At 39.9% G+C, this 10293-nt stretch overlaps 1 protein-coding gene across 3 annotated transcripts in view; it reads left to right on the top strand.

Annotated features, from left to right (window-relative positions):
* Window positions 1-9923, top strand: part of MCM9 (minichromosome maintenance 9 homologous recombination repair factor) — a 95409-nt gene extending 85486 nt beyond the window's left edge. Inside the window, exons 9-13 of one of the 3 annotated variants that reach the window (XR_012002869.1) lie at window positions 279-481; window positions 1077-1383; window positions 2194-2276; window positions 2726-2871; window positions 7172-9923. Coding sequence is in view for 2 of the 3 variants with exons in the window: in XM_072765329.1 (XP_072621430.1) it covers window positions 279-481; window positions 1077-1280; window positions 2194-2276; window positions 2726-2871; window positions 7172-8636 (2101 nt within the window). In the remaining variant the exon portion in view is untranslated. The remainder of the gene's footprint in view (window positions 1-278; window positions 482-1076; window positions 1384-2193; window positions 2277-2725; window positions 2872-7171) is intronic. The other 2 variants (XM_072765329.1, XM_072765323.1) reach the window with 2 other exon arrangements.
* The last annotated feature ends 370 nt before the right edge of the window (window positions 9924-10293 follow it).

The raw sequence follows: 10293 nt of genomic DNA on the forward strand, positions 1-10293 counted from the left end.
TTTTGTATACCTCTTAGCACCCAGTAGAGGGATCTGCTCATTGTAGGGGCATTAGAAATGTTTATTCAGTAGTTACTTCCATTCTGGATAGGCTTCTATAAACGTACTGCCTTCAAACTTAATGTTTGTGATATGTCCTTGTATCATTCCACATGCTCTTTCACACAAGTCTCTCTCAATTTTTAAGCTACAGGAGCAGCCCCTTTTCATTAACAAGTTTAATTTTGTTTTTCATTTTAATCTCAACAGTCAGTGAATTGTACCCTCTCTTTTAATAGCCTTGTGTGTAAGCTGAACACAAGGACCACCATCCTGGCAGCAACTAACCCCAAAGGCCAGTATGATCCACACGAGTCTGTGTCTGTGAACATCGCCCTTGGCAGCCCACTCTTAAGTCGATTTGACCTGATCCTGGTTTTGCTTGATACCAAGAATGAAGACTGGGATCGTATAATTTCTTCCTTTATCTTAGAAAACAAAGGTACGTGGAGATAAATCATTCAAGGTAACAAAGAAAAAGTAGACATAACCAAATGAAATTCTCTTTGAAGAAAATTAGGTAAATACCCAAGGTACTGTATCTAACGGTCAATAGACGCTTGCACAGAAGGCAGTAAGGGAAGCCATTTAGTGCACCCAAAATAATGAGCAGAAGGAAAAGGGCCTACTGATGATATTATAGTTGGTAAGAATGTTCTTTGTGATGAAAGGGGGCAACGTCATGATACATAATTGCCACTCACCTCTTGTACACAAAGAAAACTGGACTGATTTATGAAACAAACCCCTAAATGTAAACTTTAAATTAGATTTATTCAAATACTATGTATTACTAGGACAGATGAGAGTTATTATCAGTAATTTTAGCACCTTTAGGAAGTTTACCTTTATTAAACTTCAATCCTAAAGCTACTTATTCTTGAACTATATGCTATGCAGAGTCAGATCTAGGTTTCAGTGGCCACAAACCTGGAGGTTATCTTTTTAAAAATGAGTGTAAGAACTTTATCAGAACCCTTCAAGTAAGGTGTTTGCCTGTTCTTAGAAATTACTGACCTAACACCTGATATGTACAGGTTATCCAAGCAAATCAGAGAAGCTCTGGAGCATGGAAAAGATGAAAACCTACTTTTGCCTAATTAGGAATCTACAGCCCACACTGTCTGACGTGGGTAATCAGGTCCTTCTCCGGTACTACCAGATGCAGAGGCAGAGTGATTCCCGGAATGCTGCCCGGACCACCATCCGCCTGTTGGAAAGCTTGATCCGATTAGCAGAAGGTTTATTTCATTCAACAAATAATACTTCTCTTGGGTGTGCAATATGTACAAGGCATGGAGTTTGGCACCATGAATTCAAAGATGAATAAGAAGAATCTCTAAGGTGCTCATGGTTACTTAAAAAGTGAAGGTTTTGAGCTATGGAACAAACCTCCATCCTTCTGGGGACAGATTATGGGTATTGAGTAGAATGTAGTATCATTAAGAAAGAGGAATCTTATTGAAATCCTTCATTTAGAAAGCCTTATTTACTAATGTTTCTTTCTCAATGGCCGTCTGTTAGCATTTTGGATGGAACACTTTCTTGATTAGCGTTGTTTCCCATAGAGCATCTCTTGTTTTTTCCTAATTGCCATTCACAGCCCACCACTACCGTAGCAAAGCCCAGCCCAAGGCATGAGCCTTACATACATACATACAACTAATGCACATCTCAAGACTTTTCCCCTAATACTGGCTTTTATATTTAGCCCTTGTTAAAATAATTCTAAAAAAAACACATTCCACGTGGACTGAGTGCATCACGACAGAATATATGCTTAATAAAAAGGTCTGTAAGACAAATGCATTGTACTTTGTTAGGGATTGAGAGCCGATAATAAGACAAGAACTACTGCAAAGACAAGTAGTTGAATATTAGAGATATGCTTCTATAACCCCTTTGTTTTTGGAGCCCAGAGTACTTTTTCATATAAATGCCCAAAATTGCCACGGGCTGTGCAAGATTAGGCCCATTACTAGGGAAACCACTTTAAAGCTAGTTGAAACTAGACTTTTGTATTTGTTTTAGTAAAATGAATTCGTTATTAGTAGCTCATTCATTAAATATAATTTTTGAGGGGGATCAGATAAAGTGTTACATAATCATCTCAAATACTCATTAAAAATTTTTCTGTCTTCGTAATTTTCTTAGCTCATGCTCGCCTGATGTTTCGTGACACTGTGACTCTGGAAGACGCTATTACAGCAGTGTCAGTAATGGAATCCTCAATGCAGGTAAGGGTATTTTGCACCTAATATTTGAACCCTAATTATACGCCTGTAAGAAAAAAGACAATTTATATCATATCAGAAGTTATAAAAATGATTATATTTTGGATATCCAAAGGAGACTATTTAAAAGGGGAAAAAATTATCATGGAAACATCCTTTGTATCAGTAGCATTGCTTTTGCCCACTGGTGTACAGTGGGGGGTTTCACTCTTTTCCCTCAGCATTTCCAAGGGATGCTCATGGTCCCACTAGTGACAATGTGCTTCCTGGAGCAGTGCTCATGACCAGGAATTGAGAACTGCTGAAATTTGAAACAGGCCCCAGGTGATTATAATATCCAAGATGGCAGTGGAGAGGGCTCATCTGGGAGCAGTGGTCTCTAGTGTGTGCTTCCTCCAAGCAGACTGACCTGGTGTCTCTCCCTGGTACTTTCCATTTTCTCACCCCTTCAGGGAGGTGCACTGCTGGGAGGTGTGAATGCACTCCACACTTCCTTTCCTGAAAACCCTCTGGAGCAGTACCAGAGGCAGTGCGAACTTATTCTGGAAAAGCTGGAGCTGCACAACCTTTTGAGTGAAGAGCTAAGAAGACTCGAAAGGTGAGAAAAGAGATCTAAGAAAGGCTTATAATGGAAAATCCTTCTTTTGACATTTAGTGAAATGAAGGAAGTGGAAATTAAGTGGAAAACCTGTGTGTACTATCTGTAGGGGATAGGCTCAGTTATCTATTGCTATATAATCAACTACCCAAGAGCTCAGTCATTCAAAAAACACCACCACCACCATTTTAGTGCTCACTTTTCTGAGAGACAGAAATTCAGGAGGGTTCAGTGGAAATGCTTATCTGCACTCCACATAGTGTTGTCTGGGATCACTCTTGTGTTCAACTGGGAGTCCAGGTAGAACTGGAACATCCTGAATAGCTTCATTCACACAGACGGTGCCTTCGCTGGGATGGCTTAAATGGCTCGGGGCTGGCTGGGCTTCCTCTAATAATGGGGAATAGCTTACGGCTCAAGCAGAACAAAAATGGAAGCTGCCAGGCCTCATATGAGCTGGGCCAGAACTGGTACTACATCATTTCTGCCACATTTAATAGTTCAGAGCAAGTCACAAGGTCAGGCCCCATGCAAGATGGGGGGGAGTAGACACCACCTCTTGATGGGAGGAGTGACAGAGACACACAGGAATAGAGGAATTGATGGCTACCATCTTTGGCGACCACCTTCCATAGCTACGTTTCCTTGGCTTGCTGCTTGGTGAGCCTCATAGAGAACACTGGCTGCTCCTATGGTCTGTATAGCAAGCTATAAATTAATTTACCAAATTTATACCACTGGTTCCCAATTATATAAGAAGCACCAAGGTTGGCTATTCCCAGTTTACCCCCGAGACAAACAGTTTCCATGGAATCAAGAAATCTCAGTAAATGGGCTTCATTCTGTTTACTGCCACTACTTCTTCCTCTTCTCTCTTTGGCTCAATATAAGTAGAGCATTGCTAGTCAGAGAGGTGGCTGGGAATGCTGTTGAGGAGGAGGAAGTTGGACTCCAGGAAAGTGATCTACCCCAAGCCAGACCCAGACACAAAATATTTTCATAATTTGGCTTTATCATTTTTCCTTGCCAGGAGAGGACATGTGCAAGGGATTTTACATAAAGAATCTTAGAGTTTATCGGGATGCCTGGGTGGCTCAGTGGTTGAGCGTCTGCCTTAGGCCCAGGGTGTGATCCTGGAGTCCCGGGATCGAGTCCCACATCGGGCTCCCTGCATGGAGCCTGCTTCTCCTTCTGCCCGTGTCTCTGACTCTCTCTCTCTCTGTCTCTGCGTCTCTCATGAATAAATAAATAAAATGTTTTAAAAAAAGAATCTTAGAGTTTACTAATATTTTAATTTTATTCTCAATGTGTTTAAAGCTTTCTTCCAAGCATAATAAATATGTGATCTTTATGATGTAACCCTGGTGAAAGAAAATCACAGAAGACTGAGGCCCAGACTGCTTTCAGGCCAGCTGAAGCTAGCATGTGGCGAAAGTTAGACAAGTGGAGATAACTGGTACCCTCCTGGTTCATTAGTAACAGTTCTTGACCCTCCCTCAGCATCATGGTTTTCCTTCCCTACATGCCCAAATTCATGCCTTTTAAATTTTTACATATTTCATAAACTAAAAAAATTCCCAATGAGAATGATGTATTTTGTTAAAGAGGAAAATCTGTTTCTCATCCCACAGGGTAACAACTCAAGAATGACAAAAACAGTGTTTCAAAACTCAGCTTTCTAATGATTTGTTGAAACGTGGACACATGGGAAGGAACATGGCGTGTGCATTACCTAAAGAATTTTTGCCCAGCTTTAATGTTTGTGTGCTCCGTGCATACATGAGCTTTTAAAAAGCTAGATGTTGAGTGCATACCTGTGAAACGTGACTGGGCAATGGCAAAGGTGTCCATATGAGTATCTTTGTGATCAACACAAATGGCCCTGCAATGCCCTGAGTCTAGCAGTTGGCATTGCTCTCAAGCTGGGAGCTAGTAAATGGATGCATGTGGAAGCAGAGCAGCTGCTGAAGGAGGATTTGGGGATTGCCATGGGGTTGTTGACTGAATAAGTAAAACCTTGATAACTCTTTTCTGCTTTTCTCCTTTTGCTCGCTGCCTCCATGCAGTAGCATTCTCTCCAAAAATCCTAAAACTCTAGCACAGCCTTCCTGGGGAAGTGTGGGGACTGGCTTTGTGTTGCTGACACCCAGGTGCCAGCTTGCAGTAAACTTGCCCTTTGTATGAAATCAACCCACTTTACTTTTGGTCTCCTGGGTCTTTAATGATCCAGAACATGGTGTTAAGATGAAAGCTGTTCCTTCAGTTCTTTTATGATTTGATATAGCTGGGCCTTTTCAGGCCTACTGTGGGGCTGGCTTGGCTTTTGGAGAGGCTGCTCATTTTGACTGACCAGTCCGCTGGTCATGTAGACTACCAAAAGCTGTCATATGCCGGATTCAAGAAGGAAAGGAATATGAAGCTCAGAATCAGTGTTATGTGATAGAAAATTCAAAATGACCCTCCTGGAGGGAAAGAAAAAAAGAATTGGTAATGATCTTAAAAAAAAAAAAAAAAAAAAAAAAAACAGGATTCTACCTTAAAATATACTTTTCTTCTGGTATGTCTTTGAAATGCAAAGGCATAATGGGTGTTGATCCTCAAAGAAAGCCACAAAACTGGGTGCTTTGCAAATGAAAGTGAATGACCTCCAAGACACATCTAAAGCCAGTCTTACCATGTGAGAAGAGTCCAAGTAGCATATAAGTAGCATATGGGTTTATCCCCTTAGGAAAGAGTTCTTATCCCTTAAGGGGATGATATATGAGTAATAACACTTATTTGTATTTTTATTACACTTTCCTTCTGGAAAATGCTTACTAGTGATGGCCAGCCTCAAATCGTGGCCATTCATATCCACCTGGAAACAGAATGCAAATAAGCTGTATTTTAGGAAGGTTTGGTAAAACTGCAGACATTTTATATCAAAGAGAATTTAATTCCCAAAGTCAGAATTAAACTAAAATGGTAGGGCTAAATTATTCTATCCCTCTAAAATTCCCTATCTTTTAGAACATTTTTATGGAGCATAGTAGATAGTAGTAATTTTGAAAGCTATTTCATTTTTGTTTGGTTATCACTACAGTGAATATGGATTTTGCTGTATTGATGTGTCCAAATCTACAGTGAGTGAATATAACCCAGTATTTTTATAATAATTTTTTGTGGGTTTATTCCTGTTCATAAGAGGTAATACATGTTCCTTATATTTTGGAAAGTAACAGTAATAAATTAAGAAAGCAAAAATCACTTATAATCTTATTTCCCAGAGAGGCCTACCAGTAACATTTTAATGTATTTAAATATATTTAAATTTAAAATTGATTTAAATTTAATGTATTTTCTTCTATGCCTTTTTCTATGAGTACACATGATTTTTAGAATAATTTACTCATCTTCTTTTTGGTTTAGTTCCTTTTCAAATTTAACACATGGAAACAGGGTCATGTTGCCCCTTACACTGAGAAGCTATTTCTGGGTTGTTAGGAAGGGCTTTCTGAAGGACTTCCTTTTGAGAAACTATCATCTTTGTTACAAATTGGTCATCTGGCATTATTTCATGTTTCTAATCTGCCCAAGATTAAAAATAAATATCACTGATCAGATCCTTCATTCTGGGAGGTCAGTAGATTTCACCTCTGTGTCAACTTGATAGAGAGTAGTTACCCAGAGCACATTTTGAAACGTGGCTGCCTCTGCAGGAAAGATGTTACAGTTGCCTAGGGGAGGAGTACCATGAGCATGATGCCACAGGGACACTATGAGCTGTGGTACAGAGGAATTATGGTTTCTACTCCCAAGGAAGGAGACTTCTAGGTGCACTAACATTCAGTACTCAGGTAGAGACGTGAGGAGATCATAATTTCTGCTCTTCCACTTTGTTTCTGATCTGCAAACCAGTTATGAAACAACTTGATCAGTGATTGGCCAGTGTGCAAATAGCTACAAGTCTGTCTTGTAGCGGAACGTTTAACAGGAGAGATAAGAATGAGCATTTTACATTGACCTTCAAACAATCTTAAATGATTTAAATGGGCTTGCAGTGAGAGCTAAAAAAGTAGACAAACCTGTTACTTCATTTCCTTTATTTCACTAGGTTTAAGAATGATTATTGGAGCACTTAGATTCTATACTGATGAAAAAGGATAATTTTCTCCTGCTGCTGTAAAGAGACTGTATTTGGTATTTACTTGGAATTATGTTGGACTCAAGCCCTTTAGATGGCGTCTCAGAGACTAAGCAAATGGAAAGGTTAAAGCAAATTATCTTCAATACGTGTTTTCCTTATTTATCTCTGCTACAGGTTACAGAATCAGAGTGTGTACCAATCCCAGCCACAGGCAGTGGAGGTAGAGACTAACCCAGGATCCTCAAAAAGTGATTCAGGAGAAGCGTCAAAGTCCAGAATCTGGTCAGCACAACAGGAAGTAAACTGTAGCATGCTGACATCCTTTACTGGAAGCAGTCCTGAGGGAAGCCCATGTCCCAATCCCTTATCCCATCAGGGTCCTAGTAGATCAACAAATAGAAAACATTCAGCTGAGTGCAAAAATAGGAAAGATGACGGTATGGATTGGTTTGACTCCATAGCAACTTATCAGCCTGAACCTAAAAACACTCTTCCTGTATCTCCCAAAACAATTGGAGGAAAAATGGCCTTGCAGACCTTCAAGAACAAATCTCAGGGTAAAGAAAAGGGGGAGCCAGGCCAAAGGAATGCATTGGAAACTGGACAGCTTTCAGCACCAGGAGAGACAGAAGCTCCGTTGAGGCCAGACCATGTTGACGGTGAAGAGGCAAAAAAGGCAGCAATAGTTTCTGAAGCAGCAATACCTATAGGTGAGTCGGACTCAGTGCTAATCCATCATGTCTCCAGGAAACTGCACCAGCTGCGCAAGGCAAGGGCCCAGGAGTTGTGCAGAAGCCCCGCCAGGGTGCCTTTACAGCCCACAAGCCCTTCTCATGCTCCGTCCAGTCCTGTATGTAGCCCACAAGGAACATTGGAGACTCCCAAACGAAAGAGGCAAAAATCCCTTGTTCAGCTGGAAGAGCCCAAACTTGAAAGTGTTGAGAGTCCAGGTCCCCCATTGGCCAAACTGGCAAAATTTACTTTCAAACAGAAGTCAAAACTGATCCACTCCCCTGAAGACCACAGTTCTGTGATTCATGCAACTAAAGTAGCAGTTCTGAGTGCTAGAATTGCCCGTAGAACAAGAAGAGAAGCAGCTCTGCCTGGGAAGGGTCCACAGAAGTTGGTGTCTACCTCGGGAAGCAGAAGCTCAAATCAGCCACAGGATAAGGCAAAGGAGAAGTCCCAGCAGGCACCAGAGGAAGACAGATCAAAAGAGAAAGGCAAACATGGCCCTGAAGGGAGAGTGACCCAGCCTGAATTCGAGCTTGGGAACCAGACTGGGCATTCTCATCTTGCTTGTCAAAGAGACAGAAAGGAAGAGGTCTCATGCCATAACAAAAGCAGCAAAGTTCATGCTTGCACATTAGCCAGATTGGCAAACTTCTCCTTTACTTCCCCCTCTGAATCCAAATCAGAATCCCCTCCTCCTCCTGAAAGTAAGAACCTGGGGGAGAGAGGCCCAAGCCCTTCCCCTGGGGCTGTGGCTACAGTGCTTGGCAGGAAAAGGAAAACTTTTCAGCTGGAAGGGTCCACTGAGAGATTGATTCTTTCCAAAAAATCTCTCTTTTCTTTATCAGAACTAGATGACGAAGCATTGGATTTTGATTGGGATGAAGAAATGAGAAAAAAACCTTAATCATGAAAAGCTTACTGATCAAATTTCATCACACCAACTCCACATACCACCTTCAGGATATCGACATGGTGTTTATATATGTGCAGAACTCTTGGCCATATTGAGTACCATTTTGAATTACCAGCTTCCCCAACAGGTTTTATAATTTCAGGTTTATCTTCGTGACTTGAAAAGTTGTGTAATCAATGTCAGGCAACATGATACCAGCACCTGAATTGACATTGTGCTTAATTTTGCTGCATATGGAATACTTGTATTCCCAAAGATGTTTCTAGGTTTTTTTTTGGGGGGGGGGGGTTGTTTGTTTTTTTGGCTTTGTTCTCCTTTATTTATTATTATTATTTTTTTAATTGGGGGTTGGATCTTCCCGAGAATGCTTCCTCCATTCACTCAGAAACAAATGCCCAGAAAGTAGCCTTCGTAAAGCTAACAAGTTAGATGAACTCTTTTTTCCTTCTTCACCCAAGATGTGCAAAGTGTAGTGAATATTTATTATGCTTTGCCAAAATCATGTGATTTTTCTAATATTTTTGTTTATTCTCATGTGTCAGATTAGATGTGACTAATGCTTTTCCTCCTTTGAGAGGTATCCTTACAATTACATGGTATTCCTAAAAAATCTGGCAACTTTCTGAAGGTTAAACTGTAGCTTTCAGAAGTATTGATCTTTTGAGTTTTCCCTGTTTTCTTGAGCAAACATTTTGTCCTTCAGATTCTTTGTATCATTAGGAGATGTACCTTCAACACAACTTAAATCCTGTGTGTGGCTAGAAGGAGAATGTACAGTAATCTCAATCATATATCATGGCATCTACCCAAGTGGTTAATATGGAAATGTAATTCCTACTAAATTATGATTCATTTGTCTTTAAAGCGAAGCGAATGATGACTGTTTGGTAGAAATAGACAACTCAAGCTTTGTCTTAAGTTCTTTAAAATCACTTCTTTTGGATTCTAGCAAGGGCTGTTAGGATTCTATAATTACAGACTTTCTCTTCTGAATTATGAATTTTTAAAATAATAAAGAATCTTTCATCGTCTGAGGCACTTATAAATGTGAAGAATACCCAAAACTATATGTACTTCATTTAAGGGTTGCTTCATTAGGACAGCCCCGGTGGCTCAGCGATTTAGTGCTGCATTCAGCCAAGGGCATGATTCTGGAGACCTGGGATTGAGTACCACATTGGGCTCCCTGCATGGAGCCTGCTTCTCCCTTTGCCTATGTCTCTGCCTCTCTCTCTGTGTGTCTCTCATGAATAAATAAATCTTTTTTTTAAAAAAAAAGAGTTGCTTCATTAAATTCATACCAGAAAAAAATCAAGGAACCCCAAATTTTCCTGAGCATTTAAATGTTAATTCCAAAAAAAACAAAAAAATAAATAAATAAATGTTAATTCCAAAATTAATTCAATTTTCTGAAAAATTTTAAACTGTGAGTTCAAATCTAGTATGGATGAGTCTTTTGAAATAACACTTTAAACAGCTGGTGAAAGACATATGTAAGCAGTGATTATAAAATGTGTTAATGTGCATTCATTTCAACCTATTCTAAGACATGAAGACCATGGTTTAGGTAATGTCTTGTTATTTCCATACTTAATAACTTCCTAGTGTGATATGATTCTTAATGTGATCTGTTCTGAATGTCTCAGTA

This window comes from Vulpes vulpes, chromosome 1 (genome assembly GCF_048418805.1).
Source record: "Vulpes vulpes isolate BD-2025 chromosome 1, VulVul3, whole genome shotgun sequence".
NCBI lineage: Eukaryota > Metazoa > Chordata > Mammalia > Carnivora > Canidae > Vulpes > Vulpes vulpes.